General features: G+C 46.1%; 1 protein-coding gene and 1 pseudogene across 1 annotated transcript in view; one reads left to right on the forward strand and one right to left on the reverse strand.

The window, feature by feature from the left end:
* LOC147901155 (ARM REPEAT PROTEIN INTERACTING WITH ABF2-like) overlaps positions 1-3,005 on the reverse strand; it is a 56,783-nt gene extending 53,778 nt beyond the window's left edge. Inside the window, exon 1 of the mRNA XM_087376438.1 lies at positions 2,792-3,005. Coding sequence (XP_087232564.1) covers positions 2,792-3,005 — 214 coding nt within the window. The remainder of the gene's footprint in view (positions 1-2,791) is intronic.
* Positions 3,006-4,765: 1,760 nt separating this feature from the next.
* LOC147901156 (uncharacterized) lies at positions 4,766-5,566 on the forward strand (annotated as a pseudogene).
* The last annotated feature ends 8,553 nt before the right edge of the window (positions 5,567-14,119 follow it).

Raw genomic sequence — 14,119 nt, forward strand, 5'->3', positions numbered from 1 at the left:
TACTCAAATCAAAGAATCAATCCACTATTCTCACAAGCAGAGGGCAAAAGCTACTTTCCAACATGATCATTCAATCTAGCATGCTGAGATGCTTACAACAAAATATGTTATATAGCTTGGAAAGAGCATTGATTTATTTCAGCAAGTTATGAAGTCTAAGCGAAGCCATCAGCTTGGAGGCACTCCCCACCCACCCCCTCCTTGACCTCAGTTCCCCCGCCATCTCCTCTGCTCAACCCCCCCCCCCCCCCACACCTTCATCTTTGCCTCCCCTACCGTTCCCACAGCCTCCCCCTGCCTTCAGCTTCACCTCCCCCGCCATTCAGTTCGTTTCCCCCTGTCTTCTACCGCCTCACTGTGCCATCTGCTCACTCCCGCCCCCCCCCCCCCGACTTCTTCTGTGCCTCTCCCATTCTCTCCTCTGCTCCCATTCCCACATGCCTTGCACCTACCCTTGCTGTGGCACTGCTTCGTAGACCTCTATAGTCAGCCGCAGCCACAGAAAACTGCTGCAGTCCCCCTGCCCTCGGCCTGGGTTCAACTGCAAGCTGGTTCCACCCTTGTCTGTCAGCAGCAATTCAAAGAGCTGCTCTCCTCGTGGCTGCTGCTTTTCTAACTGCAGGCCTTCTTCGAGGCCCTACTGGTTGCACATCAACTAGGCAGGGCGTCAATTGTGGTGGACTAAACCAGACTTTTCCTGCTCTCGGTCCCCTTGGTTGGGCTTTTCTAGGGGCTTCGTTCCTCTCCATAACCCCCTTTTTCCCTCCTCCCCTTCTCCTCTCCCCTTCCCTCTTTTCCCACTCTCCCTTTCTCCCGCTAGCACATGCTGCGTTTTGTTTCTTAGTTTCGCAGAATGCAATCTTGGTGGTGATCTTTTGGTCTAGCAAGAGGAGCTCACATGGCAGCTCCCTCCCCCCCCACAGCCATTCGAATCACACTTCCCCCGTAAGACAAGCAAAAGGTGAAGGTTGATGTTCAATCCTCCTGGACAGGCTTGTATTTTTGGCCTCACACCTACCAGGAACCAGGTTCAGGATTGGATGTAGGCGAGCTTGGCCTTAGAGGGTGACGACATCCAAAAGGTCACCATTTATGAGAGAGGAGTCTGTCTCTCCAGCTGAGCTCCCCCCACACCACCCAAGCCTTGGTGGAGCAGAGTCCCATTTTTCTCTACCTGCATTTTGTGTTCTTCATACCTGAGTATCATGGGTTCACAATTGATGATATGGCCACGGCGCACCATGTACCACGATTCCCAGTGATGCTTCGTTTCCCGACCTTGGAGTATCGTTCCATCTAGTCCTCCATCAAAGACTGTTTTGGTATAGTGCTAGAGTCTCTGTCTACCACAGCAACCTCAACTTTGGTATAGTGCTAGAATCTGCGACTCAGAGTGATCGTAGAGTGGATCCTCAAGGGCTCCGCTATCCTAGAGAACTGTCCATAGCAATGCAAGGTAGATGACGCTCCATGAAGTCCCCCTCCAAAACTCAAGGATGGGGAGTCTATCTCTAGCGTCTGCTTGCCCCCTTAGGTGACAGAGGCCTCTTGCCCGTGCCTCTATCTCAATGGGAAGACAACTCCAATCTATGAAAGAATCGGCCGGGTCCCTATCTCATGCCTAGCTAATGTGTGTCGCTGCCCTAACATGAGGCCCTCTTGATCTCACACCTCCGGATGCCATAAAAGGGGCTCACACTCAAAGGCCTCACGACATCAAGGCTGAGTCTTCCTAACGCGCGCTGCCAAACTCCATGTAGCCCTCATAAGCACTGAGGCCTTCCCACTGAGAGGGGCCTCTGAGAAGATCCACCAATGAGAATGTTGCCAGTGTGCTTCTGTGTGGGGGGGTCTTCCTAAGGAGCCCTACTTGCAGCAAGAGCTTCCCTAAGGCCGAGTCACGTCTCAATGCTCTCTCCCTCTCATTAAGGAACCATCTCCTCTTTAGTGCCTATGACTGTAGCTCCTTGCTACTCTACATGTAGTTGCTACCGAGCTAGCCCAACATCCTCGGGGGGCAAGACAAGCTGCTGCAAAATCTTTGCTATGGCCTCTTGTACCCCCTCCTTTTAAAATGCAACAAGAATCTGCACTTCACTATGAGGGAGTCCAAGACGGGGCTGCTCTAAGTGAAATAAAATCAGAGAATGATCTCACCATCAGATCGGCTAGAATACTTGGGGCTCCACCTCAGTGCAACATCCAAATCTCCCACGTAGAATCTATCAAGTCACTCTAGCCCTCTACCCAAAGAATAGCAAGGGCTGCTCGAAAACTCTACCTCTGACCACGGATCGAAGCAGCTAACCATGAAGACAAACTACTCCCACATGCTACACTCTAGTGAGGGCACCATTGAAAAAGAGGCTCCGCTCTACGTGTCCTCAAACTCTAGATTGTGGAAGTCTCCTCCAACAATCCACTATCCACATCCAAGAGGCACTCAATGAGCGTCTCTAGAAGAAGGGTTGCTGCTACCGCTACTACGGACAGCGGAGTCCCTAGACGTTAAGAATCCCAATCTTGGGCTCTTCCATCCTCAAGCCAATCCAAACCATCCATCCTCCAATGAGCTCACCCTAATCATAACATCCATGACAAAGTTTGGGATATTGGCACACACCCCCTGTAGGATATTGACATGACCCCCTTGCTCTTACCCACTACAAGGGAGCAAATCTCTAGCCTTGGACATTAGATGATGGCGCCGCCTTCTTTTGAGACGTGTGCTCTGGAATCATAAGAACGCCAATAGAACTACAAAGAAACAACTTCAAGAAGCATGACTTACCCCTGCAATATGCAACTATGCCCTGAATAGATCGACTACGTGTATCACTCCATCCATCACCCATCAAGGTAGCACCAAATGTCTTCCATTCCTCTTTAACAAGCTTCAAAGCCCGCTCTATGCTGTGCTTCTCTCCTTCTAAAATCTTGGTTCTCAAGGCTTCATAAGATGGCGGTGTGTAAGAGGGACCAAAAGCTGCAATAGCCCTCACCATATCCACAAAATAAGGATTGCGGGCTTGATTCAAGGCAATGTCACCACTATGAAAAAAACGCCCCACTGCATCATCTACCTCTGCCTTCCTGCCAGGGTGCCAAGTGGCAACTAAGGAAGCTTGTATTTCTTGCCCTTCCCAAGACTCGAAGTGGCAACTGAAATAGAAGGCATTGCTAAGACTGGAATACTTGTAGACACTGCACTTCCAACAGACATAAAAGCTCGAGCACCATGCTTAGATGCATTTGCCAATGCTTTTAAGCATAAAAGAACATATTCTGGCACTAAAGGACATATGCTAATGCCTTTATTCTGCTCTCCTAAGAAGTGAGCTTTCACTCTCACTGAACTGCCACTCTTTGGCTCGCCACAATAGTGGCATGTCCATTTTCGTGAACCTCCTGCAAGCACCTCCTCGGGATTTAGAAGGTCCACTTCCTTCCACCAAGGGGATTGGGCATCAGGGCGTGGAGGAGCCATGAGAATTCAAACTAGTGCACAACAGTCTATTGCCAACAGTTCGTAGAAGCTAGTGTAGCTGCCAAGGCCCAGCCTCTAGCGACAAGCTAGAACTCTTCTTTTGTGTAGCCTTCACCTGTGTATGCAGTCGGAAGATGGGCGTTAGCATAGCTGGTTGCTGTCTGTCTTGTGCCATCCCCTATGTGTGTTGGAATGCTTGCATGCAGTGGGCTAGCTATGCGTAGGCTAGCTGTGCATAGGCCAGCTGTAGCATAGGCCGTAGCATAGGCTACACGATGGTAGCGTAGGCTAGCGTAGCTTGATAGGCTATAGCGTTAGCAAGCTGCTAGGCATAGGCTAGGTGTTGCATCATTGCATGCAGCCTTGCAGGTCGAAGCAAGCTTGCAAGCGGCGAACACGCAAAGCATGAAGGTCGACTGCAAGCGGGGAACACGCAGAGCAGCGAATCGCGCCGATTAGATTAGGATTAGATAATTTGCCCCAAATCTTTACCTGCATGAAGGGAACGGTTTAGGGAACGTTCCCTAGACATTCCACAAGGGATATGGAACGTTCCATAGCCGTTCCAGAGGCCAGACGTTCCACAGACGTTCTCTTCAAACTGAGTGGAGAACGCCGTTCCAACGTTCCATAGCTATGGAACGGCGTTCCCTGGCAACTATGCCTTGTATGCCACCCCTCTTCTCCCTGTGAGTTGGACCCTTGTGAATTGGAATGTGCATGGTCTACATGACCAGGTTGTAGCAGTCCATTGATAACTCGGAGGGCGGAAAGACAACAGAGAGGTTGGCTGATTTGTGGAGTGAATCTATTAATGAGGTGGGGGCTGATTATGTCATTCAATTCATAGCAGATGGGGAGAATTCCAACAGGGCAGCAGGTCGCATTTTGGAGGCACGTTATCCTAAGCTCACTTTTAGTGCTTGCATGGCACATTGCTTGAATAACTTGCTGAAGGACATAGGGAAGCTTGCTTGGGTTCATCCAATAATTGATTTTGCAAAGGATATTATTGATTTTATCACACGACACCACTACATTCTTGCAGTGTATCGTAAGCTTGCCTCCAAAGACCTCTTGAAGTACTTAGAGACACGTTTCGCATAGAACTTCATCATGTTGGAGCATCTTCTAGAGGTAAAAAATGCTCTAAAGCAGCTTGTTGTGTGTAATGAATAGGAGGTGTGGAAGGAATCAAAGAGTGCAAATGCCTTGGAATGCAAGTCTTTATGCTTATCTAATGCCTATTGGGAGGATGTCAATCATATGGTGAAAATAGTGAAGCCCATCATCCTTTTGATGAGGCTTATGGATAGTGATGAGCCATGCATTGGCAAAGTTTATGAGGGGATGGACAAAATGATTGAAAATGTAAAGGAGGTGGTGACTAATCCTGATAGGAAGCAAGAATTAGTAGACTTGGCAGTGCAACGGTGGAACTCCTATCATTCACCCTTGCATGCTGCAGCTTATGTCTTGGAACCTGAATTTCAAGGTAACAAGCAAGAGTCGGATAAGGAGGTGATGCGAGGATGGGAGAAGATACTCAAGCAAATGGTACCACATGCACAAGAGCGAAGGCAAGTAAAGGATGAGTTGGCTTTTTATAGGAAGAAATATGGAATGTGTGGCTCTGAGGATGCACAAAGGGACAGGTATATTGTGGGGTCTGCTCTATGGTGGGAGGATTATGGGGCTGATACACCTTTGTTGCAAAACTTGGCTATCCGCATTTTGAGTCAAGGAGCAAGTTCCTCTCCTTGTGAGCGCTTGTGGAGTAGCTTTGGGCACATTGCATCAAAGAAGAGGAACTGACTTGGGACACAAAAGGCAAGTGACCTTGTGTTTGTGCATGCAAACTTACGTTTGCTTCAGAAGATGAATGCTGGGTACAGCCGTGAGGAATTCATTGGATGGCAGGAGAAGAATGGTAAGGCAACATGCCAGCAAATCGTTCCTGTGGTGGGTGCATCCATGGATGATGTTGGAGATGACCAAGAAGATGGAGATCAACCAGATGATGGAGATGATGAAGAGGAGGAAGAGGGCAGCAACCACAATGCTGCAGATTTAGATTGATCATTGATGTGACAGTGTTGAGTGGATCATGCATGTAGCAGCTAGTTTTTAAAGTTCTAGGAGCCTCAGTAGTAGGAGGTGTCACTCTCCTTTTCTTGTATCCAAATTCAAGATTCCAAGACTCAAGATAATCTCATATCTTTATGCCTTGTCTCTGATGGACTTTGCTTTTGTATGCCATTGGCAAGCTATAATGATTAATCTAGATTCTATTATCAATGATTATTCGTGAACTATGTCCTGAGTCTTGAGTCCTTAAGGCTTACTCCAAAAGCAATTGCCATGTTTTTTAGTCTCGGATTCTAAGTTTAAGCTTTCTAATGTATATAATAGTATGTTTGTTTATGGGAATCCCAATTATGCAAAGCTAGTGAAAGTGGAAATTGATAAAGTACTTCAGGTTGGGTTCATCTATCCGGTAAACAAGGTCACAGAGCAAAGCTTCGATTCCTATGCCTCTGGTTCGTACTGCCCGTACAACAGTACAGACGTCCGTACAACCAACGGATATTGTACCTTCAGTGGCTGCGTGTCGTCGTACACGCATCGCCGTACTGAAATCGTGCATCGTTCGTACATCTGCATTGAGGGTCATCGTACATCCGTCGTCACTTGTACCTGCGCCGTACTCTGCATCTGCGTCGTACTCTGCGCCATACTCTACTTTGTACTCTGCGCTATTCCGTACGTGTACCGTACACTACACCGTAATTCATCCGTACATTGCACTATTCCGTACGTCGTACTGTACACAGGGCCGTACTTACAGTGGTATCACCGTACAGATCAGCCGTACAACCACCGTACTTACGTACAACCACCGTACTTTCGTACCTTCAGTCTGAAATTTGGGGCTTTTGCTGATCTGCAGGACATTGGAAAATTTTTGGGATTTGTTCTACAATTTCTTGTTTAGATTGCAGTACATTGGGTCAGATTGCAGGACATTAAGTTACATTTGCAGGACATTGAGTCAGATTTGCATACATTGGGTCACATTTGCAAAAATTTCAGCAAAATTTGCGGCTTTTCTGAATTTGCCCTCTTTTTGGCCTATTTGCCCTCAATAAATTTGAGGCTTTTGCCAAATTTGCTGTTTTTGCAGTGAACATTGCCTGTCACAGTCACATTTGGGTCAGATCTGCATTTGCCCTTTGATTTGGGTCAGAAATTTGCAAATATTTGCTGTCATTTTTGGGACGGCCAGCTTTTTGCAGTGATAGCCTTGAGGCTTTTGGGTTTTCAGGTCTTTTTCAAGGTATCACAGTTGCTATGGCTAGGAACAATCAAGATTTATTTGGAGTTCTTCATGAAGATGATAAGTTGGATGGCACCAACTATCCGATGTGGTCTTATCTCATGAAACATATTCTTGTTGCAAAGCATTTGTGGAATATTGTTTCTGGGGCTGATCTGAGGCCAGCCAATGCTACAGTGGTTGTTTCTACTGCTGGTTCCTCTGCAGGGGGTACTCCTCCTGATGCATCTTCCTCTAGCACTCCTGCTGCTACTCTTCCAACTCAAGAACAGTCAAGATGGGATGCAAGAGATGCAAATGCACATTCATGCATTGCTTTATCATGCAAGAGAATCATTATTCCACACATCCGGTCTTGCAGGACAGCAAAGGATGCTTGGGATAAATTGGCTTCTCTCTATCAGATACGCAATGAAGCTCGTGTTGCATATTTGAGAAGGCAATTACAGGAAGTGAATATGAATGAAGGTGAGTCAATGGATGCATATTTGACAAAGGTCAAGGACCTCATGAAACAGCTTGCCAACATTGATGAGGTGGTGCCAAATTCACAGCTTGTCAGTACCACATTGAATGGACTGCCAGATACATATCAAGGGTTTGCTACAACCCTTCGATTAGTGGCCATGGGTAATCCATACCACTATTCTTTTGACCAGCTAGTTACTTTGCTTTTGCAGGAAGAGCAAAGTAGAGCTAACAGACAAGCCATTATTCCTGATCATGCATTTGCTTCACAGCAGACAAGAAGAGGCAAGGCTTCCAAGCCTATGGGCAAGCCAAAATCTGCGCACAGCAGCTGCAATTCCTCTACGCATAGCAGCTGCAATTCCTCCCATGCATCTAAAAATACAGCAGATAAGGGAAAGAAGAAAAGATGCAACTATTGTCGCAAGGACATTTCAGAGTGCAGGAAGCGCATTGCTTCGGAGAAAAAGAAAGCAGGATTGACGGTTAATGCCTCACATGCCATTGAATCCCATAAGCCAGCAAATGCTTCACATGCACATGCTCTTCAAGATGATTGGGCATGGGCTGTCCATTGCTCATTTGATCCCTCCAAAGCTGATGCACTCTTTACTGCTAATGATGCTCAGTCCTAGTACTTTGATAGTGGTGCTTCCAAGCATGTCACATCTTGTGGACAGTTGTTTCGTTCTCTAGCTGATGCACCTCGAGGGGGGACTGTTACATGTGCCAATAATGCTTCATATGCTGTAAAAGGAGTTGGAGATGTGCAGCTCACATCCATTTCCAGCCATCCTGTCACTCTGACAAATGTTCTTTTTGTGCCTGGCATTGAAGTCAACTTGATTTCAATTTCAGCAATTGCTACCTCAGGTTTCAGAGTAATTTTTGATGGCTACAGATGCCTAGTATATGATCTTCGTGATGACAATGCCATAGTTCTCACTGGCACTTTGCAAAAAGGGCTTTATGACCTTGATCATCATTCAGCTGCACTTTCTATTGAAGCATTGGCTATTTCAGATTCACAGCTTGCTGAAACTCATCTTTGGCATGAGAGAATGGGCCATCTCAATTATAGAGCTCTTGCAAAGCTAAATTCACAGCAGATGGCAAATGATGTACCTCAGACTCACACAGTTTCCAAACATGTGTGTGAGGGTTGTCTTTTGGGTAAGATGCATCGGTTTCCTCTTGTGGACTGCAAAGCAAAGCCAGATGTTGACATGTTTGATGCCTTTGAATCTTGGTTACCTCTGCCATCATCAGAGGAGGATTTTGAGCAGCAACATGAGCCTCCTGCAGGCCCTCCACTAAGCAATAATCAGCCACAACCTCATGCTGATTTGCAGGTTTCTCTTCCGGCACAGAATGATCCCACTACTCATGATGCAGTCATTGAAGAAAGAGCTGTCAATAGACAGCAAAGGCAAGTTCCCAGATGGCTTCTTGATACATTGAGGGACAGCAAACAAGATCAACCTTTTGCTGCCCGGACAAGATCAGGGAATAGACAGCATGGTCACTTTCTTGAGTTTGCACTCCTTGCTACAGCTTGCAATGAAGAGCCTTTGTGCCATAAAGATGCTTTTGACAGCAAAGAGTGGATGGATGCAATGAAAGCTGAGTTACAATCTATTGCCAAAAATGACACATGGGAATTAGTAGATCTCCCACCTGGCAAGCATGCCGTTGGAACGCGGTGGGGCAGCATAGATCGATACAAAGCACGTCTTGTTGCAAAAGGGTATGCCCAACAACAAGGCATTGACTTTGAGGAGACATTTGCTCCCACATCCAGGATTACTACCATTCGATGTGCCATTGCCATTGCAGCCCATCATCATTGGCAAGTGCACCAACTTGACATCAAGACCGCTTTTCTTCATGGGGATCTGCAGGAAGAAGTCTATGTCACACAACCTCCTGGCTTTGAGGTTGTTAATTCTGAAAATAAGGTATGCCGGCTTAGAAAAGCCCTTTATGGTTTAAAGCAGGCACCCAGGGCATGGTATGCCAAAATTCATGCACACTTACTATCCCTTGGTTTTCATAACAGTCCCACAGAACCCACTCTTTATGTCCGTGGGAGTGGATCTGATTTTTTAGTGCTGATTTTATATGTACATGATATGCTTATCACGGGCATACGGCTACCATATTGTTTTGGAGATGCTGATCCTAATCGTTCAGCTTGGGAAAGGGGGTTTCATTGGAGCCGTTGGTAGCCCCTCTTCTCCTTTTGGGGTTTCAACTTTGCATCCATAGGAAAGGAGTCCTTCTTTTTTACCTTATGATGAGGGACTATATGTTCCATAGCGGCTGGGACAACAGGAAGAGTTGTGGATCACAAACACATGGCCACGTTTTAGCTTGCCTTTTTGCATGATGGACTTGGCTTGGGTCTCAGAGTAGCAGTGATCTGCTTGGGGCTAGAGGATAAGCTTAAGCAAGTCACACATTGGTCGCGCCAGCCGGCTAGGCTATGAGTGGAGACCTCGTTCTTGATGCAATGGGCCCTTAGGCATGTTGTCGCACTAATACGGATTAGTTTCCAACAAAACCCCCACCAAAGTCACAGAACTCCACGATTTCACATAGGCTTGCACGTGTAGGAGAGCCTTTAAGGTATGAAACGAAGAGAGAGAGAGAGAGTGCAGGTACAAGACGAGTCGATAGAGCAGTCACATCAAAACTTAGATAAGATGAAAATACACAAGTACAAAGTACTTGTACCTAGACCTAGGACTAAGTGTCCTAGGTGTCACATAGGACTAAGTGTCCTATGTGGCCTAGAAGGCACTAACACTATAAGTGCCTACACTTATGCCTACAAGGCACATACCATGGCCTATAGGGCATCACTAGAACCACCAGAAGATGGCCTACAAACACCCCTCCATGGGATGGGCTGAAGTATTCTAGAAACGTCTCAGAATACCTGGTAGTTTCTGGTCATGGTGGCGCATGTTCATCCAAAAGGATATAGCCACCTATGAATGTACAAGGAATGTCAGATCATGTAACAAAGGGAACCAAGTGTAAAGCCTGTCGGAAGACTTCGAACTTGGGACGAGGAAGTGCCTTTGTAAACATATATGCGATGTTGTCCTCTGTGGGAAGATAGGACAACTCTATGTCTCCTGCTGACAACCGCTCCTGAACATAATGATAGTGAACTTCAATATGCTTGGTACGCGCATGAAACACTGGGTTACGCGCAATGGCCAAAGCACTCTGGCTGTCAATGTAGACAATAGTGGAGGATGTCTGGCAAATACCAAGATCTGTAAGTAACTGTCGAAGCCAAACACACTCTACTGTAGCGGTGAAAGCTACCCTGTACTCAGCCTCACAACTAGACGTGGCAACTGTCGGTTGCTTCTTGCTGAGCCAAGAAATACATGAAATGCCAAGCAAAAAACAATTGCCAGTATGTGACACTCTGGTGTCGGAACATCCTGCCCAATCACTATCCGTGTAAGCATGCATGGTAAGTGAACCCTGATCACCATAGAAGAGGGCTAAATCTTGAGTGCCTCTGAGATATCTGAAGACTTTCTTCACTGCCTGCCAATGCTGTGAACTCGGCATGTGCATGAATCTGCTGAGCTGAGATACTGCATACTGCAAGTCAGGTCTGGTGTGACATAAATAAATAAGGCATCCAACAGCCTGCTGATAAAGAGTGATATCACATGGTGGGCTCCCATCATGAGCTGAGAATTTGAAGCCAAGGTCCACTGGAGTAGAGATTGGCTTGCAATCCTCAAACTGAAAACGATCAAGGAGCTATCCAATATACTTGGACTGAGACATCATGATACCCCCCTCAACATGAGCAAACTGAATGCCCAAATAATAATGAAGCCGTCCCATGTCTGACATGTCAAAGATCTGCTGCAAATCAGCCTTGAAAGCTGCAATTTGCTGAGTATACATCACAATAGTTCCAAGCCCCTAGCCTCAAGAACACCTTTGAGAGGGGCTGTCCTGGGGGAGGCTTCAGTACCGACAACCATGAGCACGAGAAGGCTGCATGTGCCGCCTCCATAGAAGCCAAGTCATAAACCAGTGAGGGGCCAGGCTTGGACCAAAGGGCAAGTGGCGAGAGCGATCATTAGTTGTGTTGTGGCAACAACACAACGAGAGGCACATGTTGTACTTCAATCCGAAAGATCCTTTGTCCCTAGATCCTATGAGTTGGTGTGATTGTGCCAATCCCCCCCCCCGGTGAGCCAAGCCACCATCTACCAAAAGAAGTCTAGCTGCATCCTCTCAGTACTAGCCACAATCCAAAGGGGCCTCCCCTCTCATTCCCGACAACGTCTTATTTCTTCCCTAGAGAAGACTATTTGGGACATGGTGTCCAGCATCACTACTTGGAACATCAGGTCGCCTTCGACCGCTAAGAGGCAAGTGTGTTTCTGCAAGGCTTGGCATGTAAGCACCTTTTATGCATTCACAAAGCGAGATATTCACCAGATGTATAGTCCCCAACCTAGTAAAAACAGGCCGGTCGATAGCCAATGCTTTTTCCTTGGTTTTCTTCCACAAACGACACCACGTGGATTGCTGATTTGTACGATTGTTTCTTTTTCAAGCATCAATAGAAAGCTCTTTTCTCTAGGGAAAAAAAGTCTACACAACGTTCAAGAAAAGACTTCAGCAAAGTTATTTTTTAAAAGCGCCAAAGCAAATTAAAAGCTCAAATAGGAAGTATCTAGTCTAGCTTGGGTTTGGGCGCAAAAGGGGGTGGAAGGGAAGCGAAGGGGTTAATTAAGACTTGCAATGTGTATAAGACCACTAATGGATACTTTTATGGCATGCTTCTTACACAAGCATGCCTACAATGGTGCCTTCCCCACAATTGCTTTAATCATCGTCTTGAGAATTTCATTCCTAACGCAAATGTGCACATCCACAAGGTGCCAGAAATAAGTTGGATCTAAGAAGCAAGGAGTGCATCTTCATTAGATACAATGAAGAGTCCAAAGCTTACTGCTTGTTCGACAAGAGTCAAACAAGGCATTGGTCAATCGAGACGCGTTTTTTCAAGAGACTAAGCCCTAAAAAGATCCTCTGAATCTCCATACCAACAAAGAAATGAAGCTCTTCTAGATCCGTCATTTCAAACTTCTCTTTAACACAACCTGTGTGTCTTTTATCACACTATGATGATTCCTAGAGATGATAAGATGATCTAGATACAATACAATGAGCATGACAATATCACTCCCATACCAGTGTGTAGAGGTTGGTATCTGAACAGCTTTGCATGAGCCCAATAATGCTGAAGAACCGATCAATTCTATGGTATCCATGCTCTCTGGGCCTGTTTCTGCCTGTACAACACCTTAACTTACACACCAATTGCTTCCCCTTTACCTCGGCTGCTCATTATATAGCTTCTCTTGTAACTCCCCATTAAGGAAACAATGAAACACCCTCAACTCTAGTATTACCCCCTCATAGCGAAGGAGGTGGCAACAGTGTCAGAGAGTGAAGACTCAGACTCAGAATTAAAAGATCTAGAACTAGTGCAGCTGAAGAAGATGACCATGCTCAAGAGGGACGGATACACCACGCTGGTATCAGAAGACCTTTGAGGACTTGGAGGTGACAGATCCCTAAGAGTAATTCGGAGGTGGAGAGGAGGTCTTACAAATTGCAGAAGACCGCCACTGTGAACAGATAGCTCAGATTCAAGAAATCAAGGAGCCGAAAACCTTTGATAAAGCAAAGAATGTCCAAGAGTAAACAAAATGGAAGCCATTGCGAAAATATCGCACATGGGATTTGCTACCCAGACCAGCCAATAGAACGTGATTAGCAAGCGTGGTGGTTGGTATGGTCTTATATAATCCAGCAAGAATCCTATTCATCCCTTCAGTGCCACATGCAGGGAACCACATGGTGGTCATAGTGGCCACTTAAGTCCATGTGGCATGCCACTGCCACATAATAGATTTGATGATGCTAGCAGCATTGGTGCAATAAAGGAGTCTATTGTGAGATGGCGATTGGTAGATTTTTTTTGGGTGAGAATTAGGGCCCTCCCTTTCATTCCACAAAAAAAAGCCGACAAGTGGGTGTGCTATTCCATGTCATTGGGACCAAGTGGATCTACAAAGCTAAGTAAACATCAGATGGAACTCTTGACAATATAAAGCCAGGTTGGTGGCCAAGGGTTGTGCACATGCAGCAGGTCTCCAGTATTGTAAGAAATCCTAGATTTACTATATTTAGAAATGTGCTAAGAAACAGAAAGGAGACTGAGATAGCAGAGAACAAGGAATAATTGTATAGCTTGAATGTCTGTAGGGTGGATGTAGTGTCATCCATACAATTGGGCCTCTCTTATATAGAGAGTGAAGAGTCACACATGAAAAGGTGTGTACTCCAAAGGGTATGTGCATGAAGAGGTGTGTACCCCTTGTGAAGGGTGTGACCCTTGATGAGAGGGTACATTACAATAGAAATGTCTCTTCATAGAATGTCTCTTGTGAAGGGTTGTGCCTCATAGGAAGTGTCCCGTCGAAAGGGCAAGGGTTGTGCCTCATAGGAAGTGTCCCGTCGAAAGGGCATACCCTTCCACAAGTGTCCATTCATCAAACCATCCATAAGTCTAGAAATAGAGAAAGGAATACATCACAGATCGTGACATCCCCTCCCACTCAAAATAAGACCCTGGTGGAGATAATGAACTGATGTAGAAAATATCACTGTAAATTCTGAAATACTGCTGTAAAATGTCAAGGTACTGCTGTAAGTCTTCATCAGATTGCCAAGTAGCGTCGGAGTAGGGCAGAGGCAACTGGGGTTGA

The sequence above is a fragment of the Dipteris shenzhenensis genome, chromosome 6, assembly GCF_047967505.1.
Source record: "Dipteris shenzhenensis isolate YYH24624 ecotype China chromosome 6, Dip_SZ_1.0, whole genome shotgun sequence".
In the NCBI taxonomy this organism is placed as follows: Eukaryota; Viridiplantae; Streptophyta; class Polypodiopsida; order Gleicheniales; family Dipteridaceae; genus Dipteris; species Dipteris shenzhenensis.